At 34.5% G+C, this 24,419-nt stretch overlaps 1 protein-coding gene across 1 annotated transcript in view; it reads left to right on the top strand.

Moving 5' to 3' along the window:
- LOC110445098 (uncharacterized protein DDB_G0283357-like) overlaps positions 1 to 24,187 on the top strand; it is a 40,421-nt gene extending 16,234 nt beyond the window's left edge. Inside the window, exon 2 of the mRNA XM_021489490.1 lies at positions 20,906 to 24,187. Coding sequence (XP_021345165.1) covers positions 20,906 to 22,860 — 1,955 coding nt within the window. The 3' untranslated portion in view covers positions 22,861 to 24,187. The remainder of the gene's footprint in view (positions 1 to 20,905) is intronic.
- Positions 24,188 to 24,419: the final 232 nt, after the last annotated feature.

Genomic DNA, 24,419 nt, shown 5'->3' with positions numbered 1-24,419 from the left:
AAACGAAGGTTTCACAATACCGGGAGTGAACATTGGCGAACAAGCTGTATTACTTAATAAAATCTGATACAAGTTTGTTGTCGTGTACCAGAGGGCGCAACTATCGATCTGTCATTGTTTTATACTGTTAATCATGGTATAACACGATACTATATGCTGTGAAGATAAAGTTGACATTGAAACGATTTACTACGGGAAAAATATATACGAGTATTTCTTATACTCAATGCGTTAAACTTGTAAAGTTATGTTTGCAATAGCTGACGTCACGTGACATCGAGAACACTATTTAAATACGCCAGAGCCTTAGACCCTCGCCATATAAGACATCATGATACAATACGACCAGTGACCCTCCCATCTTTTAATATAATAATAGAATTTGTAACATATATTTTTTATTAGCCCAGTAACTTATAGATCCCCCCTTAAGACCATCTTAATTTCAGCCAATTTTTACTTATTTTATTTTTTCCTATTTTTCTTGTTAAAATATCTATCTAAATTTTCATTTTTTTCTTTCTTCTAAAATATATAAACATACACCATTAAATAAAAGATAAAAACACGCATACACTATAGGGACCCCTCGGATAATCTCAGACAAAAAGAAAGAACTGTACCTAACGGAAGCAGAGACGTTTCTCTACTGTCGGGCACAACCGGCAGTTAGAGACCCGAGGTACATAACAAATACAATATATATACTTCCCTAAAAGAACGGGAATATATGTAATAAATACACTTTCAAAAATATGCATTTTTTTATATTTTTTTTATACACATTAATATACGCCATAATGGCCAATTTTTGACCTCCCCAACGATACCAAAACACTAGTTAGGAACAACAGCCAAAGCTGCATCAACCGGCGCGACAAACCATTTCGGACCCACCCCCTGAGGGAAGGCAACTTCCCTCACGCCGACAGAACACCGACTTCCGTCAGTGAGATGAAACCCGTAAGGGCGGATTCATGTAGGCGCGAAACCCTTCAACCAACCAACCAACTACGGGGTATCACATGGGATATATATTGTAACCACACCTTCTAAATGCCGACGTCACACATACACTGATAAATCATATTGTTTGAGCAACATCGCATACATGTTTGGGGTTTTGATAAATAGTAAATTGATTTCATTGCGATTTCATTGGAAGCAAACATTTTGCCAAAATAATTTTAATAATAGCGTGAAAACTAATTTCTTTTATCCTGAAAAATCATCAACACTGATCCTATCTGTAAGCGTTTCCCAAAACTGGGTAATTTCCTCCCCCAATTAGAACTAAGTGGTTAACCACCTCCGTACCACCGTTCATTTGTACCATGCCTATAGTACGGAACGTCCTTGTACTGATCCTGTTATGCAGATTCAAAGAAGATAGAATTGGATATTTCCAAAAAATCATTGGATGATTTAATAATGTTAATATCTTGCAACAGTTTCACTTAGTACATTTTCCAGAAGATTATTGTGTTTCGGTTGTATTGGTTAGTTGTAAATTTCATGTATTTTCTAAAATTGAAGCTTCGGAAAGAATGCATGGTCATTTCCTTGGCCACAATAAGAATGTGAAATATAAGCAAGGGGAATTGATTTATGCAATACTGAAAAATAGTTATCACTATATCCGCAAGTCTAAAACAGTCAACTAATTGGTCGTATGAAAGTTCAACCAATCAGTCACAAACCGGCAATATTATTGAAGATACCTGCCTCATTGCGCATTCTTATGCGTTTTAGTACTAATACACAACCTAGGGTTTGTTTTCATGAACACATACTCATGAACAAACTGCCCAGGCCAAGTTTGTTCCGGAGATTCCACAGTTTTTCAATGACTGAGAGGAATTTCGGAGAATATTGAAGTAGATTACCAGTTTAACTATGAAATAAATTGTCAAAAATGGTTTTGACTGTGTCGCATGATTGACGCAAGCTAAAAAAAGCAGACAAAGCAGAGTATTCACGTTAGAGCATTAGAGCAGTTTCACGAATACAAGTTAATGCCGATGGGAATACCGCTCATTGATTGTAAACTAGTACAGGATGTATACCTTGTTAAGTATGCTTTGAAGATCAAGTACTTTTGGTGCCGTTTTGATAATGAAAGTATGGCTTAAACGTCACGTGGTAATAATTGCAGGGAATTTAGACCGAAAAGACATCATTTTTACCTCGAGTTTTCTCAGGATCCTTACATCATTAAATATACAACGTACGGTGTATACTGATATACTATATATATTATATACTGGTATATTATTCCTGTCGACACCGTTTAAAACAATGTCAAGTAATAGCTAATAAAATGGAGCCTGGAGCCATAAATGCATGCATAAGCAAATAATAATTTCAGTTACTTGTTGGTTACAAAATGGCGTTCATTTTATATCTTTCTTGCGTAACCATAGTTTACCTTAGTAGTTGTAATGCTAAATGCTTGAATGAAACCTTTAGTCTGCAATAGTCAGCAACGCGTTGTGCTACAAACATATACATCCAGTTTACATAGTATACAGTGGTACATAAAGTGAGTTACTGCGAGCTAAGTGAATACAAAACCCTTTTCACCAAGATGTCATTTGTAGTATCCACTTTTCATTGATCAATTTTTCCATTTGCTAAACATAACCACGTTTAAACTTTAATATAGTAGATTTCTTATTATTTATTTATTGTAACGAGTATTTATTTCGATTAGCTCACACAAATCAAAGTGAGCTGTTCGAGAGGAATGATTGTTCTGTGCCATTTTTATACTTTATGCTGAGTTTGAAATCTTCTTGATAGTTTTGTTGATATCATGTTTATCCAAACTTTTTTTATTTTAAAAATATATGACATCTGTGAAGCTGTGGTCGAACTCACAAAGGTTCCACGAAATCTTGCATAAAACATATGAATTATTTAATAAACAAACTACTTTTGACTTACTCCTTGTTATGGTATTGCATATTCAAAAGTAGGTATACACAATATATTCTCCTCTTTTCTGGTAGTATACTTCCGATTGAACTCATTGTTATATCCCGAATTTAAGTTCCGGTAAGTCATGAATGTAACACCTATTGATAGCACACTAGTTTAAAGGTATTCTATATCGATTGGCTGTCATTGAAGACTTGGTGTTGACGTCATAATAAGGGCAATATGCATTTAGTCATGGACACTTGGCGGATGAGGCTGCAAGTTTGCCGATACATAGAAGCACTCCTAAATGGACGAAATGATCCCATGATGCAAATAATGTCTTTGTTTTTAATGGACATTTTCCTTACTTTGTCTTTCGAGTGATTGTTTCGCCAATACTTGCTTCAGATATTGGTTGTGTAGTTTAAACGGAATTCGATCCCATCAAGAAGTAAGATTTAATGTGAAGGAAATAGCTTTTTTGTTTGTATTTTGCACGTTAGGCGCTGACATCAAGAACTGTCAGTTAATGTGCATGTGACTTGCATGCGGATTCGCTTTGTTTTTGTGTTGGTGTATTTTTAATAATACAACGACTGTCATGAACATGCAAAAAAACTGAGAATCTAATGCATATATTTGTCTGTGTATGACAACGTAACACATCATTAAGACGGATTGCTTATGTTAAAATATGAAATTATTATGACATGTTAAATACAATTAAATAATTGAATAATTAACACGAGTTACAGGCCTCTGACCGTCACCTCCATATGCGTTCATGTGCATGTTTAGTCGGAAGGAAATTGTTATGAACACCACGTCACGTCTTCATAAAAAATAACGCATATACTTCAACAATCAGTATGGTGCATTTCCCTAGAGTGTCAGAGGACATCGTCATTTTTTGAATGGTGAACGCTTTATCAATATATTTTTTTTTATCGGTTGTGTCCTTTACTCTTGATCTTTATCTATATTTCATATTGATTAGGAAAGTTCATATTTAATCTTTTATGACAGTAGGAAAGCACCGTCAATCAGTCTTTCTATACATATTTCCTCTTCATTTCTTGGTAACTTAACTTTCATGTAACGACCTGAATCCGGCCTAACATCACTTTTATTTGGCATTCAATAAATAAAAATGCATTGCTTCAGAAATTCATCTGACAGGCATACACACCTACTGTGAACAGATAAGTTTGTACTCTTCTAAGCTGCAACGATTTGGTGGAGAGAACAGTCTTTAATGGCGAGACTTGCTGCCTGCCCAATGAAGAATTTCCCAGCTGCAGTTTACTACTAGCTTATCTCCCCCTAGTTTGAGAATCCAGAAATCTAAAATCATGGGTCGAAGTTATCAAAATCATAAGTTATTTTGTTTTATTAATTCAATATTCTATAGACGGGGCCCAGTCTAGGAGATACCCTACGATGTAAGGATAACACTGTCCGCATGATCAGGGTAATTGTAGACAAGAGTTTTAGTCGATTTCGTGGAAGAATATTTCAGCAGGCATTCGATAGGGACTAACTATGCACCACTTCTAGTGCATTTCTTCTTTTCAATGTCAAGAATTAAGCTGCATTAATACTGTTGTTACATTTCAGTATCGCCTGTCTATGCAGCTTACATGCTACTATTGGTTAGCTAATCCAGAGCTTGTCTAATCCTCAGGGTTTTCTGTATAAGTGTGTTGTGTTGACCAGTAACCTAATAACCCAATGGGATTGTTCCTTGATGGATCCAATATGGATGGCAGGAAAATGACGTGATCAGAAAGTTGTCCCGTTTTTTTGTCAAGTTTGTGTTGGAATCTTGTCTTTGTAGAGGTTTTCAGTGTGATCTCTTTTCTTTTCTGTTTGTACCTGGACAGTGTGTACTTATCAGAATCCGTGTTACCGGCTACATCTGTATTGGCCTTGGCTTTCTTGGTTTCCCTATGAATGCTTTGCGTCGTCCTCTGGTTTTGATGTCGTTAAACAACACAATTCACAATTCACAATTTATTGTTACCTTAGATGTCGTGACGTCGTCCATGATCCGTAAAAAAATAATAAAGAAAACTAAAGAATAATGCTACCTCGTCATGTATCGTCTGACTAGAAGAGTTACACACCAAGGAAGCTTGAGCAATTCTTATTGAATGATAAGTTTAACATAGTTTTGCTTATTCACAATTTGTTTAAAAGACTCAATATTCATGACTTTCGGCATGATAATTTTACTAATGACATGTATTATAATAGAAGAATCGCAGGTAGGTACTCGAAATTATCCAATAACTAGATCGTTGTTACGTTTCTTATATGTATTTTTTTCACAACGCAACACAAATCATCTTGTTTACTACCTTGGCTAAGTTTTAGTCTAAAAGCATTACCATATATAATTATGTCATCTTCTTGTGCATTTCAAATTTATCCTCCTAAAGATAAATGAGCGGGAAGTTGTTTACCTTGATAGGTCACCTCTATGACATGGCATTGACTTAACTAGACACGTAACACATTCATGAAATATGCAAATAGCTTATTTAAATATGCATGTTTATATGGTAGACAAATCTGTGCATTATTGCAAACTAAACCTTAACCTTTTACCTCAAGACAAATGAATACTGGTTCTAATCGCATCATGAATGCTGTTTAGTCATTACATATATACAAAGAATAAAAGCTCATTTTAATGGCACTGGCTGTCCTTAGCAATGTTGGCTTTATAAAGAAAATCTTGCAAAACATTGAGAGAAAAAAACAAGGATTTTTTTAACAGAATGTAATTGTATAAGTGCGCATATTCTGATATTGCACAGTCTATGATATAGTTGTTGCATATAATCGTTCTTGTGTCCTTCGTCGTCCGTGCGTCTGTCCATCTGTCCGTTATGAGTCATTCAGTGAGTCCTTTACAATGATTTTCAATTGATCAATACTTTTTTAGGTTTCCCGAACACATTTTACTTTCAAAGTACCCAATTACGAAAAACAGTCCCACTATATTATTAATATCGCATACATAAAAGTGTTTGATCATCGCTTCCGATTCATATTTCCCCATACGTTTTGTAGATTTCAAACAGTGTTGATATTTAAAATTTACCACAAGGTTATATTCTACTGGAAGTGAGTCATAAAATTAAATAAACATTTAACTGCATATCTACAGATTCATTTGAGACAATACTAAAACCTGTTTCCTTTATTATCAGCCAGTTTACGTAGAATGGTTTTTTTTGTAGATCGCCAACTCTTTTCTTCTTTTAATTCGTCTATCATCTTTTAAATTTGTGAAATCAAGAATTTTCAAACTCAATCACTGTGTTTTTGAAAATATTTTCATGTAATAAGTTAAATGGTAAAGATTCTTTTTTGAAATTATACTTGTTTAAGTGTACTGACATATCAACACTGAATACGAATTGATATTCAGATAGTGAATTTTATACATAAAAGTCATCATTCCATTGTATATATGTATGTCTGACATGACAGGTCGCATCTGCATATCAGTTTAACATACAATACTGGCCATCTGTATATTTGTATTATAAAAAATCATCATCATTATACATTAAGCTCACTATGTTTTGTCATGTGTACCGTCAGTGAAACGATATTGACGATGCAGCATTAAAAACCATCGTCATTTAAACTATTCATGAACAGCCAGATGCAACCTTATTTGAAGCGAAATTATTGAAATTATAGCAATATGACCGAACTATCGAAATGGTTGGTTCATAGCTAGGTGAACATGTTATGTCAATGTGCAGGGTACATTGTTAACAGTCATTATACTTCTCAAAACACATCTAAAGTGTAAGCAATCTTCTTTTAATTTCACAAGTCTGATTAAGACGTTAAATTCAGCTGATGGCCATCGGGTTACTATAACCTATGTTGCTTGATATACTGCAGTTAAGCTAACTATGCTTTACATATGACTGATTTGATATCATCAGAACATATGTAGTTTGTAAGTCTATACCATTTTAGTGCATTTTTATGATTATTTGAATACCAGATAAATACCGATATGAAAATGCAAAATTTGATACACACTCCTAATGTTTAATGAATTAATTCCGAAATAGTTTCCACCTCTCTTGGTCTTATTTGTAACTGGTGTTCTTTATACAAAATCCATATTTGTTGAAATTGCAGTCTCTTGGTAGTCATGAGCCACATTTAACCTGATTGAGTGAAATCTGTTTAAATAATTACACTTTAATAATCAACATTCAAAGAAAATATTTATTTCATATACAACTCCAACAACCTAGGTGGAGTATAAATTTGGTCTCGGGTGAATATTGCGGTATCTGTGCTGTAGCATTCAATTGAGGTGGCACTATACATGAAGCCGTTGGAAGAACGGTCCCACTACAAACACAGAACACATAACATCTCCAGCACACACGCAGGCATACACACATAGGGAGATATTAGCCAGGTGGCATAGGACTAGTAGTTAGCGCCTGATAAGGCAGCTCCTGCGAATTCCTCAAAATTGTATTGATTAATATATATGCTAATTGAATTAATTGTATATCTATGTACTGTTAAGCGCTTTAGAGTGGGTTATGTTAGCTAAATAGGGCTCTATATCAAATGCTGTATATTATTTATTGTTATTATATGTGTGTTCTACAATTAGAGCTAAAAGTTACAGTAAAATTTTGTAAAATACCTTCAAACCCTTCTAACTCAAAACCCAGGTGACTGCCAAAGTATTTAGTAGTCAATCATAAGTCATCTATAGGCTTATGCTCTCTGTTTTTGTTGCTTTTAGTTTTATAGTTTTTGATGTTCTTGTGACTTGGACAGTTGAATGCAATTATAATAATTGTATTGAAATTCGTGTAAAAGTTTTCTAATCAGAAAAAAATATTAGTAAGACATAAACTGAAACATTTATATGGGAGTTGAGTAACACATTCACTAGATTAGTTGCGATATGTAATTCCTAACATACTTGATATTTTTATAATTATTTAAAATCAAATACTAATTAAAACAGAGAACCGATATCGTATGATATTGAAAGTAGATAATTCGACAGAGATGGTTGTCTTCTCAAGAAACTGAAATGTATGCTTCTGACTCGTATAGATTGCCTTACTTATCATAGCCATGAGAACTGCGGGTAACTCCCCATGGGTTGGCGTCACCTAGCGGAAGTTATTTCGCAGGTCTGCACCATCTTTACGAGGCAATTCTGCAAAACAAAGCCATGTGTATTCCCTTTTCTATGTTTGCACGCACGGATTATTTTGTAATAGAGCATACATATTTATATACAACAGACAAGTGATCCTGACAGTGCTAGCACATCGTCTGTCGGCCTCGGACAGGTGTGCCAGGAGTTCTCTAGTGGGGCCGAACAACATGCTGAAGGATTCGGGATTCCATTTTTATCAATTCACCACAAGTATTTTAATGAACGATGAATAGACCGTTATTCGAGCCTTTGCTTTTTTTATGTTATGTATAATTGCATACGTTTGTATGTTATTCATTGGTGAATCTGTTTTTGTGAACGAATTATGTAATTTCTGGTCGGGACCGTATTTCAAGTATTTCATCGGACAATCAAAGAAGGAACAGAAAACTAGTATACAGTTTATGTGATATGTGGATAGTGCTTCTGTACGAAATTTGAAATATTTCTTTACGTCTTATAATGAAATCTAATTTTATTGCTTATACGATATATTTGAATGCATTGCATTTATATAATTTTTCAACTTAATTCAGGTTGGGGTTGAATGCATCTTAAAATAATTGTAATTATATTTTATCAAGTATTGTGAAACGATTTTTTCCGAATTATATATAAAAAATAACCAAGACTGTTATTCATATAATATGACAACATCATACAACATATAAGGCATGGTAATTATATATTAACTATCGACGTTTCGTTATCGATATCATCTTTAAACAGGATAACCTTCACTGATACTAGATACGGTCCACTCGTCGACAGATTTGATTCTGTATATATTGAGCAGAAATATGAAACGGAAATGTGAAAATTTGCATATCATTTAATGATTATCGTTATCGATATCAATTTTAAAAAGTATAACCTTGGCTGTAACAAATTGTAGATAGGCCGATGCTGGAACTGTATCTTATATCAGACCATTTGTTGCTCAATTGGTATAATGATGCCTGCTGTAACCTCTCCGTAATATACATACTAAACAAGGGAAGGACGTAGCTTAATATTGTATTACTAATTATCAGAGATAACCATATGTGATGTACAACTGTTTGTGTGGAAGATATTGGATATCCAAAGAGATGCTAGATACGGTCCACTCGTCGACAGATTTGATTCTGTATGTATTAAGCAGAAATATGAAACGGTAATGTGAAAATTCGATTTAATCTTGAGTGCCAAAAACTGAATTGCATATCATTTAATGACGTCAAATTTAAACACTTTCTTTCATCAAGAAGTGTGCAGAGTATAAACTTTAATCAATGTAATTTGTAGATTAAACTGCGCGTTCAAGCTCTCACTGTAATATGTACATAAACCCGATTCAAATCATTATGTTTAGACAATATCATAAATAACGCAATTACATGTCTGCCGTCTGTTTAATTATTTTCTGTTGAATTTGACCTGGGCCCGTATTTAGAGAACCGTTCTCATGATCACACTCATGATCACACTCAGAACCGTGCTCAAGCCCAATTTCTTGTTTCGGTGATTAATAGATCTAAACATAATATCTGGTCTATGATTTGGAAGAATTTTAAAGAGATTTCAATTTGAATGCCGATTAAATGTTACACATATGATTTTATAAGCGAGTTAAAAGAAAGTTGGTTTGAGCCCAGAATGTATGCTTTTGCATGAAAACGGTTTCATGAATACAGACCCAGGTCGTCTACCGTAGGTAAATGTTTTCCTCGACAGAACATCGGCTTAGCGCATCTTCTTTAGTTTATAGCTACGTACACAATAGTGTGATCGCCATGATGTGCGTAGTACTTCAGAGAACAAAGGTCTCTACTACTGAAAATAAAGCAACTGCAGTACGTATTCATAACAAATGAAAGAAACGAAAAAGTGACAAACACGAAAAAATTATTAATGTTAGCATCTGACAGCACAACTCCACTGATTTGATAGACAACAGTATTCGGATACAGAACCACATGTGGTTCAGATATACACCTATGCAACACCGTTTGCGCTTTTGGTTTAGAAGTTCATGTATTTCTGCCTGGCTTGGTGTGTCCTTGGTTCTCTTTGTCTTTTCGTATTCAGTTCGCATTTCGTTTTTCTTTGTTGACGTTAAATCATTATTTTCAATTGTTTTAATAAGAAAACAGAACCTGCAACACAGGGAATGGTCTTTGTCTTGCTGTATTAAAAGATTAAACTAAAAAACACACATGGGACAACGCCTTTAACATAGGTTGTAAATACAGTATACAAAACGAAATTAATTCTATTGCACCGTGCAGCTGTTTCATCCATCTTGGACTCATCGATGAAGCTAGCAGCCGAAAGGTTAGACATCCAAATAGGCCTTTACTACTGCTAAAACAGAAGGAGAGGTGCAAAAGTCGTACATCGTCCTTGTGTGTTGACATTAAAGTATTTTATTTTAAAGTAAAGCAGAGCTGAATAGCTCATACGCAACTGGACAACGTAACTGCAACAAAATATTTGGAATTCATGGCTCCATAACAACATCAGAAAAGAACGAACTCTACAACGAAACTGCAATATTTCTAAACGACAACAGTAAAAACTAGTTGATTAAACAGAGAGTACCCTATACAAACTCCAAAATTAGTTTGCTCCTGAAATTTACAAACATCCGTTCAATACAAGAAACTTGCACCTGATATCACCTATACCTGATCTGGTTCAGATGAAATGCAACGATATAGATCAATTGAAACATGGCTACATAATACCATCACTATGAAGCTAACGAATGCGAATGTTAATTAGGTATGGCCGAGGTCCATTTATAACTTTGATTGGCAGGTTCTTGAATTGGAAGTCAAAGGACAAACATTATTATTAATAAACAAATAGTCACTAAACCACCGTTACATTGAACTATGACAACAACCTTTTCACGTTTCACTCTTAACTACATCTATCATCCTTTACATGTTGTCTTGTGCTTAATCAAACATCCTTTACATATTTTGTCCTGTATTAAACCAAATAGCATGTACGTGTATTGTCCTACTCTCATCCAAATATCCTGTACATATTCTGTCCTGCACCTAACCAAATATCCTTTGCATCTTTTGTCCTGCATTTAACCATATATCCTTTACATATTTGACAGAAACCTACAACAAACAGTTTTAGCATGTTTTACATGTATCTATTACAAACACCCTACTTATGTTTCATACTAAACTGTCCCGTGTAGTTGTTTAGATAATCAACGAATGGGCAAAACATCAGAGTTGTCCGCTCGGATGTCTAAGCACATATGTTGTACCTGGTAATATAATTACATTGATGCATTCATTTTTCCTATATATATTATCTAGTAGCACACACATTTTTAATGCATTATCCAATAGGAATTCTTTTCTGGTTAGAAATTATTGGTTGCTTCACCCTAATCAATGTTGAAACCAAAAATGATAAAAATATTGTCACTTTTTGAATTGTTACGGTGATGTGGTTGTCATGACGACGTCACTGTGTCCTGGTTGTTAAAACGCAATTTCAGAAAAACAATCATTACGATATGATACATTTTATACAGTACATGCTTTCGAAATATGTTTTATTGTTACATTTAAGATCAGAAGTTTGTTACGTTGTTGACCAATATCATTTCACATCCATGATAATTAACCGTAATCTTCATGCTAATCGGCATTTTTTACTCCTAAATGTAATTTTAAGGAATCTAAATACTGCTCATCAAAATAACTCTCCCCCAATTATGATCGTGTATGAATAGGGAATGCATGATGGGTATGTAGAGACAGGTATTACCAGTGTGCAAAATATTATTGATAAAAAACGAAGATTCGCTTTCGAAATGATTTCTTCCATAAAATTACATATATTTTTTTACCATTTAGGTATACACTTCCAATCTGTTCATATCATTTGTATAGATATGTGTATTATCGATATATTATGTTTTATTATTTTGAGTATGTTATATCATTGCTTACTATGGGATAAAATAGTTCGTTCCTCGGTGCTTGTAGTTGACCTTATGTTTTATTTTGCTTGGTACAATATAACACATAGTCAGCTACAAGCACCTCAGCTCAAATACTATTGACTGTACCAATGAAAGGCAATAACTAACTATAATCTATTCGTTTCCTTTGTTTCAATGAAAAAAATGCAGGAAAAGAATAATCAACCCATATTTATGGGTTGAAAATAAACAGGTTAAATGTCGCGTTTTAATTCATGTTTTGAAAATTGGCAGTAACTGCGAAAGAGTTCAAATATAGTACATCGACTTGCTCATCGCTTGCAATTACTGAAGCGTATTTTTTGTTGAAACATATTGTCAATTGGTTTCGTTTTTGCTGTTCCTTTTGATCAACCATTGTGTTCTAAGCAACTGTGTGACTTTGTAGTATTTGTTACTGTCTGTATATTTTTAGATAAGTATAAATTACTGTTTGATTGTTAGTATCGTCGTCTATGACAACTGACGTGCTCTCAGTGTCAAGTTGCCCAGGTACATAGAAGTTGTCTGAAACACAAATATTTAGCCCGTGAAAAAAACGACAACGATTCTATCTAGTAAAACTATCTTTGCCCCAAGCACCTGGAACAGTGTATGATACCCAACACTGAGACCACCTCCGTGGAACACCTCTTGGTTTTTCTACACGCTCCGAGGGACACAATTGGCGACGTCAAGCTGCTATGATTTTTAGAAATACATTGAGATTTACTGTGTAGATAGCTGACTTGTAACAATGAGGATAAGTAGTGTTTTAGTACAGTTATACGTCCCCTTCGCTCCCGTTAGCAGATTTATTGCCTATATACCTTGTTTTATTAACAATTTATTTCGCAAGAGACGTCTCCCCAATAGCTGTGCAATGTTCTGATAATTGCAATTTGTTCACATAAAACGACTGTTTGTTGTTCACAATTTAAACTATCTATCAACAAATAGTACTACGGCTGTCTCTGCCAGAAGGCATGTCTTTATTTGTTTTTCGTTTTTTTTATATTCATACTTTCCTATATTTCGCTTCTAGGAACGTTTATGTTTGGATGAACTACTCTTGACTCTATCCTGTTGTGGGATAAATAATCATAGTGTTTATAGGCTGAAATATTTAGCCCAGATCACAAAATGTTACAATTGTGCTGCAGAAAATGCTTATTTGGACGATTGCCCGTTGATGAAGGCGACCAATGTGCTTTAAGATTAAAGTATCCTTCCAAAAATGTTAGACCTGTTCTTCATCTACTTTCCTTTTGTGCGTGACCTTATTAGTGCATGTGCATGAATTCGGTTACTAATAAGTTATATTAAAACTTTGATTCCAATGCATTCATTGTTACCCATCGATATCCGTTGATAAGCGATGATTCTAGATAAGACAATAATATGCTGAAAAAAATTGATTGAAAATGCAGAAGATTAGGTTCTGAAAACAATAAACTTTATACATGAAGAGTGATGGGTCTTATCGACCATCTTTTATTGTGATATAAACCTTTCTCCGGGGATTTTGAATCCCCATTTACTTGTGTTACGTGTCAAAATGAAGTCCCCTGACAGGCGGGATTTGGAGATTATAAGTGCAATGGAAGAACTTGTCAGGTAGTTTTCAAATCACATACAAGAAATTACGTCATCAGACAGCAGAAATACAATGTTCTAGGTATGTTCGATTAGAAAAGCAAAGTATGGAATTTAAAAAAAAATATTGGGCCATTTAGTTGCAAAAATATTCTTCGTGTCGTGGTGTTTTGAGCGTTCTTTTATGTCCTTCATTTTCCATTCCATTATACTGGTACGTGTAAATATGAGCATATTACCTGTGGTATTCAATAAGACAAGTGTTTAAAGAAAGAGAAACACCCATTTTAAAATAGATTTAGGTTGATATTTGAGTAGTTATGTACTGTTTTATGCACACAGGGTTTTCTACCGGGAGAGGTTCGATACACGCGGCTACATTTTATGGTCGTCGGTATGACCTGATATCTTGCTATGAACTTTTTGACTCTGTCCGAATCATATTGTTGTTGAGTATATCCTGGATCGTTGGTGACCTAAATGTTTGCATGTATTAAAAAGACACAAGGACCGGTATGACATGCCATATCGGACACGCGAACTCTTCTGGGGTTTCTGGTTTCGGTGTCTTCTAAGTTACGGTTTTGTCCTATCGTCTTTGAGGGTGTTTTCTCCTTGATTTGTTGAAGATGTTACTAGGTAACTTAGAAAGGTATTGGTGTAAATTATGATTGGTTTACAGATCGAATCATGCATGATATATTGCGACGGATCATAAAACTACGGAATGCAAATAGTGGAAAAGAAGAAATCCCTTAAAATATCATATTGAGAAATTACTTATAATTAGACTAATTTAATTTGAAAAAGAACACTAACTCTACGAAAATCGTTATATATACATGTACAACAATACTTCGTTAAAGAATAGTTCAAATAGCATTGTACTATGTAACAGGAAATCCGAGGGGAGGTTCTACCACACTAAGAGGTAGGAATGTTTACTTTGCACATAGGATGTCTTTGTGGTGCAGATGGTGATGCTGTAGCACAATTAACCTGGACGTCATGGTGTGACGTCACATGCACGTGTACCTCTGCTGCTGATCAAAACCTAAGATACGATCACCGATGCAAGATTTGAAAATTAGAAGGGGAGCTCAGGGGATTTGAACAATTGCCTTCACTTTCTAATATTTAACAGTTTACTATACGTGTTGTACGTCCGTTTAGTGGAATGAAGATCAAAACTATAGATAACTACAATAATTGATACCAAGCTTGTTAAATAGCTTTATATACCCGATAGTGTTATTAACTATAGTCATTAATTATGAAATTATAACTACACATTTCATAATTAAATATGTGTCAATTGGATTGAAACCTTCTAGATAGCATAATCGCATTGATATGTTGTTTCTCATAGCAAATGACTGCGTAGCATTTATACAATATTGACAAGGACTTAATTAAAATAATTTCTTTAACTGGTAATGTATATTCAAAAACATGATAGGTGAGTTAATATGATAGTTATATGGATTGATAAGCTATTTTTAGTATAAAATCTGTACCTCATATGAAAAAGCAACAAATGGATTCGAGACTTATTGACTGTGAGAGCTACCACATGGTCCGTCATCAGTTGCCCTTAATTGTACCCCACCATGAAAGTGAACAGGGCACCACTGATGCAGAAAACACTCTGTAACCTAGATGTTTTGCAAACAAAGAAGGTTTGTAATTAAAACCCTCTCTGTTCAGCAGAACATTTCTAGTTTTTTTAAACCATTGATAGAAATGAATCCGCGGTTTGTCTCGCTCCAACATTACCGCCATGTGCTGTATAATACATATGACTAAAACGTTTATAACACAAATCGTGGGTATAATTTTAGCTTAGCGCAATATGCATTTGAAGATTTGAAGATCGTTTTATGAATGACAATATATTATGAAATGTCATAAATAATGTAAATGTGAAACTTTCGCATCGAGTGCGTAAATAGTAATTATAATATCAATCAAAATTTCACTTTGATTTCAAGAACAAATCATCTACAATTCGGTGAATAGGAAAGATGTCAGGCAGCAGGTGAACTGAATTATTTAATTTGAACACATACAATATCAAAATAAACTGTCGTATAGAAATATCCCCTTTTGAACCCCTGTATCTCTGAGTCAGCTGAAATATGAATTTTGTCAATTTCAATTCTAGAAGTGAAATGTATTCGATTTTGTGCCTTTGTGTGGTAGCCTATATGAGTAAAAGGGCGATGCTGTGTAACGCGCTCACACCAGTCAGACCGCAGGCGTACACTCGACAGAGCTTTGTGATTATATTTACATTTTTATCATTAATAGGAAATTCTTCTCAGCACTCTTTTTATCACAAATGAAATACAACGATATGATCTAGTACGCATTTATCATTCGGATATTTCTGGAGGGTCTGCTACCGATACATACTACCTAAGAGTAACTCAGCGGGCCATAGATTCGACGCCCAGCCAACTAAACGTGTGTGTCTATCGGGGATACATGGGAGGAATTTAAGTAAATATACACCTAATCTTTCGCGTAATAATATTTAAGTTCGGATTTCATAACCTGATCATTTCAAAAATACTGATACATACGAGTAATTGAACGTTGCTACCTAAACGCCTGTGTGGCCTCTGGTTACAGATGCGATTACATATAGCAAACGTGTAAGTGGGAAACGCATCAGATGTGGAAATACGAACCTGATTTCGATTACACGTGCCTTTTTGTGTTATGTACTTTTTATAGATAAGCTATCTCTAAGTCTGTCCCCGCCAAAACATATTTTAACCTCTATCACTCATATCGATATATCCAACACGTTTTTCTATATTTTAAACCAGAAATTGATTTATTTTTTTATTCACATATACTCAACGCCCTTAAGTCAAAGCTTGGCCAATATAAATTGACAATCACACCGCCTATAACCTTTGTCTGTCGTGGACGTTCTCATTGACTCTCTCATCCTTCTCTTTTTCTTTAGATATCACCTTTGTTTCTGTCAACAGTTGTTACCTAGCGCTGCCTATCTGACTTCCTTTCCTGATCATACTTCTCAACACCTCGCGTCCACTTACCTTTGTTTACTTATCAATAATATCCTGATATCAGTTATTTTCGGAATCGCGCTTTAATTGCGATAACATTTCATAGTTGGCACTGTATATCACAGCAACGCGATAAACAGTTCAATCACTGGCCTACACAAGTTAACGCTGCCTCGAATAGTATGAATATTTTGCGCATATAATTTGAAGTAACATATTTTGTAAACATTATTTGTGTTGTCCATATATTCTGAGATTTACTATAAAACTGTGGTTTTTTTTAACTTTTCACTCACATTTCCCAAATTCAAATTTTTCGTAACTTCAGAACAATTATTTTTTTTTTAGATACAAAATTAGTTTTTTATTTGATTGTTGCATCATTGTTGACTAATAACCGCTATACATAAATATTATACAATTATAAGCTTTTGCAAGAAAAGCTGTTTGAAAAAGACATCATATTCGCACCGAAGTGCATTGGCGATTTGTAGTAAGTCAGATAAGTAAAGTATAAATATGTATTTGAACCTATAACGCAGGTTTCCAGCGTACTTTGCCCGTACCATATCGACTTGGTTTACAGTATATATATATAGGTCAACGTACGATGCCTGATCAGCGAGAAGTATCACCTGTGCCGTACTGTATATCCGCAGTGATGATAGCTCATACACTCTGTAGCACACGCACATCCTCAGGTTATCATTTGACCTATTTATTCAACGAATGACCATCTGAATCAATACACAGCATTACATGTTGTGTTACTGTTGCATCGAGCATTGTGTTTATTTTACCATGTTTCAACAATTGAAGACCAAATATAGAAACCAACAGATTCCTGGTAGATTTACCGATCTCAATTATGTGCGAGATATTAATATATTAATATCATATATTCTCATTGACAGATGTCACGCGAACTGGTGCCAATTTCCTGTGTGACGTCATACATATAGCAGCACGAAACACAAATATTCTAAGCACGCGTCTAACCTTGTTTTATTTGCTTACAACTGTTAATGAAGGAGCTCAATGGTTTTAAATAACTTTAAAGCAAGATATTTTTGTTCTGCGACAATTTCATGATATTTCATCATTTTAAAAAAGAAGATAGAGATTTTCCCAGTATTAAAAAAAACACAGAGCTTCCGCAGAGGCTACCTGTAGCAAACTATTCTACAGCTTGAAAAATAAAAGATATTAGATTATGGACAAAAACATATTTATATTATATTTATTCAAATGTTATTTTTTATTTGTTTACTTTTAATACGGTTATCTTAATTAAATGAAAGGAAATATTAAAGGAATGGTAGAGGTGGCACATATTGGCTGCTAGCAAAAGATGAGAATCCTTGGATTTGAAAGGAGATCAGTAATATCTAAAGAGTAGACTAACTGAAAACACATAATTATTTCTCTGATAGATAACCGGTCTCCATTCAAATCCAAGGATTCTCATCTTTTGCTACCAGACACATAGTTATGTGTTTTCAGGTAGTCTTAAGCCTGTCGGGATGGGACGTAAAAAAATAATGAGATGTTTTTCACAGTACCACACAGTCAGTTTGTTAGGTTAGGTATATGTTTATCTATACGGTCTAAGTTATCAATAATACTAAAATATCGAGAATCTACGATAACAGTATCTTTCATCTTTAATACATATTATAATTGTTATGTATCATTGACTATGTAATAAACTGGATAAATGGTAATGAAAACGGATTTATTTTAAAGTTTGAACGATTAATTCGTCCTTTTTTAATACCTGTGGGATCATATATATTAATGCTGAATAAAGAATTAATCTATCTAGTTGTTTTTCAAATCACGAGTCATACTTTAAACTTACATGTACGGACTGTGCTACTTTTTCATAATTAACATACATCTTTCTTTTTATCTATAACCGCGTGCGCGTCTTGTACAGTTTGTACAAGTACGATTTTTTTTTTCAATCGCGATAATCGCAAACAGATTCCATTGTCCTGTTTTCTTGTTTTCTTAACAACTATTGTTATTAAAGGCTTTTTCGGTGTATTGCTACACATTCGCCAAAAAACGCCAATATTATCTTGGTAATTGATGCCGATATAACGAGGCGTTTAGTTACATGTTGATTATCTGATATCTATAACAATATATTTATGTTAACATTTACAAAAGTATCCTTATTAATAAAATTAGGTATTCATAAATACAGTTTTATTGAGAAAAAACATAGTTATTCTAGGTTTATCACGACTGTTTCGGTACGAATCTATAGAACATTATTGAAATGAGTACTCTATCCATAGTTTTGTTACATAGTCAAATCTTGCAGCTTTTGCATTAAGTGAAAGCAACTTGTCATATAATGTAGCATATTACCTTATATGGTAGCATTTATGTAGACGTCAGAATAAAGACAATAGACTTTTTTCGAGAATATTCGGGTTAAGTTTTGAGTATGTGCATAAATAGATATTCATTTCCAAGACATATGAGAATTATTCATCAAGTCTCGACGTTTTGTTTGCAGCTCGGCAGATCGATGCTAAAATGAAAACGTCTAGAATTGTTTTATAAAGTTTCCGTGTGAATGGAAAGGCACTTACGTTAATATCAAAAACAATTGAACTACAATAGATGGTCAATGTAAATATCAAACTATAAGGCCAGAAATGCTGACCACTACAGGACCTGTATATGTTTTGTGCAATTTTCTAAATGCTTCATTAGCAAAACGCGTTTTTAACAAACTATCAAGAAATATTCAACCGTATCCATATTATATATATATTCACAACAAGGAGTAGAGCTGTTATCCAAACTTAGATATTTGGCAATAAGATTCAGTATGAAAGAAGTAGCTGATGTAAAGATGATTATGTATTTGACCGTATGTATATTTCACCTACGATCACTGTATTTTTGATAAAAGAATATATACTGTCGCTAGTCAATGCATTGGAGCAGAAATCTCCAATCTGACGGTTTATAATAGTTATTGATCATTGGCAAGCTTGCCAAGTGGTGGATGCACTATTTAAACCTTTGGATCGAGATGTTTCATCTCATACGCATGTAGTGATTAGTTGTATAGTTTCCAAATAGTGTGTTGTTTTTATATGACGTCATATTATTTATGTTTATTTATAACGCCACAGTACGCGGTTGTCTCAGCTAGGGTGTGACAGTAGAATTACACACATGGATGACATATGGTTACACACGCGGTTGTCTCAGCTAGGGTGTGACAGTAAAACTACACACGTGATTGACATGTGGTTACACACACGTGTGTCCCAGCTAGGATGTTACATTAAAACTACACACGCGATTGACATGTGGTTACACACGCGTTTGTCTCAGCTAGGGTGTGACAGTAAACTTACATACGCGATATCCAGGTGGTATTGGTTATAACTGGTTATCAGTTCAAATTAATATTGTATCTATGTAACTACTTGTCGTGGTTGACCATCGGTTCTATCATCTAAATACAATCTAGTTCCTTGTTAGTCTGTAAATATGTTTATCAATACATTAATGCATTCATTATCCAGTCAACGTTTTATTTATTTAATGGTTTTTAAGTTTTTATCATTGACTGTTATTATATCGTTTTTATCATTGACTGTAATTATATCGTTTGAATCATCTTCTTCATTTTTGGTAAACAAGATAGAATATAGCAAAATCGCCCAAAATTACAAATATAATATATAAAGTATATGTTTTATTTGTCATTTGATTAATTACTTTATCATTACTTTCCTTTTTTCTTGATTGAATATCTAAAGCAATTATGTAAATTTAATGGCATAAACATATGTATTAAATCTTGCAATCGAAATATAGTGTATTAACCTTTCAAAGCCTGAGGTAAAGAGTAGTTTATATAATTGTTATTATGAGTTCATTTTATCAGTATGTACTGTATGTAATTTGTGAGCAATGTAGATGAATAAATATCCCGTGATTACAATAATTCGCCATGGTCATGCCATTTTTATTCAAAAAATGTAGTGTTTACGTAAATACTTTTACTGGGTTAAACGAAGGGTGAATCATTTTGATCACAATTTAAGTCATGATTTTAAATTCGATTGAAAATATCATATCGTTTTCTGTTTTACGTTGTAGCTTCCGAGTTTGTCCCGATCCATCCACAAAATGCCACGACGCCAACAAGTAATGGTAATGGTGGAACCGGAAGTGGAAATAGTAACGGAAGTAGTGGTAGTGGCGGCACACGTAGACTACGAACGGCTTATACAAACACTCAACTATTGGAATTGGAAAAGGAGTTCCATTTTAACAAGTATTTGTGTAGACCACGGAGGATTGAGATAGCAGCCTCTTTGGATCTCACGGAAAGACAGGTCAAAGTTTGGTTTCAAAACAGGCGGATGAAATACAAACGACAAACCCAGTCACAAAGGCAGAAAGTGGAAAATGGCGCAAAATCATTTTCGATGGATTGTGGTATGGATAGTCCTACATCATCTGAAGAAAGTTGTGAGAGATTGGAGAATGCTGAAAGTAAACACGAAAACATGGAAAACAACGGACAGTATTCTTCTGATGGAAACGAAACAAAAACACTAGAACATATTCTAAAGGCTAGCTCCCCTGGAAGTAGTGACGAGGGAAACAGTGAACCCCCGGGTAACGATAACAACAGAGATGCTACCATAACAAATGGAATAGACATTGCTGATGATCGAAATGTGAATGAGACAGACGAGGTCATTGATTTAGAGAAAACTCATACATCAAAGGACACCGCCGACCCCAACGGAAATCAACACTCGGCTCAATCGTTTGACTTCCAAACACTTAACAGTCCTGATTCAGCCTGTGCGTGCAATATCTCGAATAGTAAAGATAGCTTGGACGATTCGAAGATGCATGTGCTTGATGACGTTACGGAGGTGTCAAGTGAAGTTTTGACAGGTAGGACGGGATTAGAGTATTCGCCTGTATTATTACCGTGTAGTACGCCTCCTAGCTCTATTAAATCTCTGGTCTCTAATTGTGTTGATTTTAACCCAACTAATTCTAATCCTGATATGAGTCACGGAACTCCCCAATACTCATCGTCGTCTCTTAAGTCTAGCCCGGTTCAGCGAGATGTTTGTGCGAGTAGAAATAGACATGAGAATGGCTATACAAATAACAAGGGTCGCCTTGATGCTTGTCCAGGAACGGAAAATTTGTCCACGATGTCTCAACACTTTGGGTCTTACGGTAATACATACATGGATCAAACACGATACACGACGGCCCCATTACACTACAACTCAGGATTTCCTCCAACAAAACCCCATGATATGGCTAATATGTCTCCATACCCGTACCAAACAACAAGAATGGGACAAACTGAAGTCAAGCAAACCGATTCTGGTCGTTCTTCACTTCAGCAACAGCAACATATGGGTAACTACAATTCCGGACAATTTGATTCCCTAAACAACAATAACTATGGTAACAACATGAAACGGAGCATGCGTGGTTCGTCCTCTGTGTATTCATTTCCCAGCATTCAGTTTCGTACCAGTGGTTTGGCTGCAGCAGATTCATGGAATAATGAGACAGCACATTCTCCAGTAGCCAGTGACGGTTTCGGTAACAACGAGCACAGTGCATCCATTAGTCCATTATACCAATACAGAGTTAACACCGGAATGCACTGTCAGACTTCCTACACGCAGCCGCCATCTCGATATAACCATGTAGCGCCATCTGAGAACAATAGCATAGCAACCCGACATGGTAGCCATAACGGCGGTTATATGGCAAAGCAACCGACATATCCCCAGCTGTCTCATCGTATGGAACAGAATTCATCAAATTCACTTTATGGTATCAATTATGGTGAGGGTTACTCGCAGGACGTTAATCACGTAATGAACTCTCGCCAACTCTCGACCGAAACGTCAATACGAACGTTAGCCGGCCACCACAGCTCTGACTCTGATTACCCTTCGGAACAATACTCTGCTAATATGGTGTGTAACGACCCGGGATCCTCGGACCTGAGTGGTATATTTAATGAGTATTTTAATACCCAACAAACAGAATATCAGACCATATAAAATGGCCGTGTAGTGGTCATGAAATTTGATCTTGAGTTCACGTTCTTGACGCTCAATAATCTTTGACAAATTTTATGTTTTTCTGTCGTAAAACAGCACACTTAGTCGCCTTTGCCACTCAAGTTTATGAGAAATTGGACAAAAACGGGTGGCAGTAAATATTTGTCAGTGATAATTAAGATGGCCTGAGAAGTGGTATACTGTCGAAAAAGGCAATAAAGCAATGTCTATGGCCAATTACAGATCTCGTATTGACGCTCAAGTAGTATAATGCGGTTTTGTGTTGTGTATCGCCAATGTACCACCTCATCGTGAAAAAATATATAGGTATTTATCGTGTCTTTACAGCCTACATGCCCGACAGTGATATTGATTTACATTCAATTACATTTTTTATTTTATTGTTAAAGTGGAGATATTTTCGTTGATACAGATGTAATAGGAACGGTTGAGATATTCGTTTATGTATATTTCGATATGTCGTAAATCATTTTCATTCTGTCGCTGAAAATCTTTGTTATTTAATGGTACATATATAAATTAAGTTCTGATGAAAAAGTCATATTCGTTGTTATTTCCAAAAAAAATATCTTAATAAAAAATGTGAAATCCAGGTAAACGCGGAATTATGAAAACATTTTTTCCGGCGTTATATAAATACTTTCGCGACTTGAGATGGAAACGAAATAACAGTTTATTTATTATCGATTCGTTAATTAGTTGCCCATACAAATATACACAGCTTTTAAAACACGTAATGAAAAACCGCAATTATATTTTGAAATATTGGTTTGTATGGCAAATGCTGGGCTATTAATTTTCAAGCCATACAATTTGTTCACTCTTGAACTAAATAAATTCTATAAAACGTGATAAAACAAATATTGTAAGCTGATATTAATTTCAAAAAAGTGATAAATTGAAGAAATACATTATTTTTTTCTGCACAGTTTATGTTTTATAGAAACAAATGATAAAGTTTGATAGGTTTAGCTTTTCTACAGTGTTTTTATTTTATCAGATATTAAAACAACCATAGAAGTAAAGCGTTAACTGCTAGTAACAGCTGAGTGAATCATACAACAAAAGAATAAATGTTCCAAACATTAATGCCGTATTATGTATTATATATCGAATTAGTGAGGGTGCACCTGACCTGACTTCATAACAACTTCTGCTTGATATTCTGTAGTGCGCTATGATAGGATAAACGCATATTTATCATGTGACTACACCGTTTGTTCACTTCCATATAAGGTAACTTCTTTTATATCCTAATATTTATTCAATTAGTTCTTATTCATATATTATGAATATTATTTTGAATTTCTTGAGATGCAAAAAAGATTGAGCCATACCGGCGTTAAAACCCTTTTAACAAAATTATTTCGAATTTTATGTTATTTTTTGTTGATGCCATAAATATAAAAACTACTTGTAGTAAAAGTAAGGATATGGAGTATTTACAAAATATAATGATATCAAACATTTTTGATAAAAATTGTCTTTACTATTATTTTTGTATTACAAGTTTTGCCTATGGGTTCCACATATCGCAG

The sequence above is a fragment of the Mizuhopecten yessoensis genome, unplaced genomic scaffold, assembly GCF_002113885.1.
Source record: "Mizuhopecten yessoensis strain PY_sf001 unplaced genomic scaffold, ASM211388v2 scaffold2711.2, whole genome shotgun sequence".
Classification (NCBI taxonomy): Eukaryota; Metazoa; Mollusca; class Bivalvia; order Pectinida; family Pectinidae; genus Mizuhopecten; species Mizuhopecten yessoensis.
This window is presented reverse-complemented; position numbering and strand designations above follow the sequence as displayed.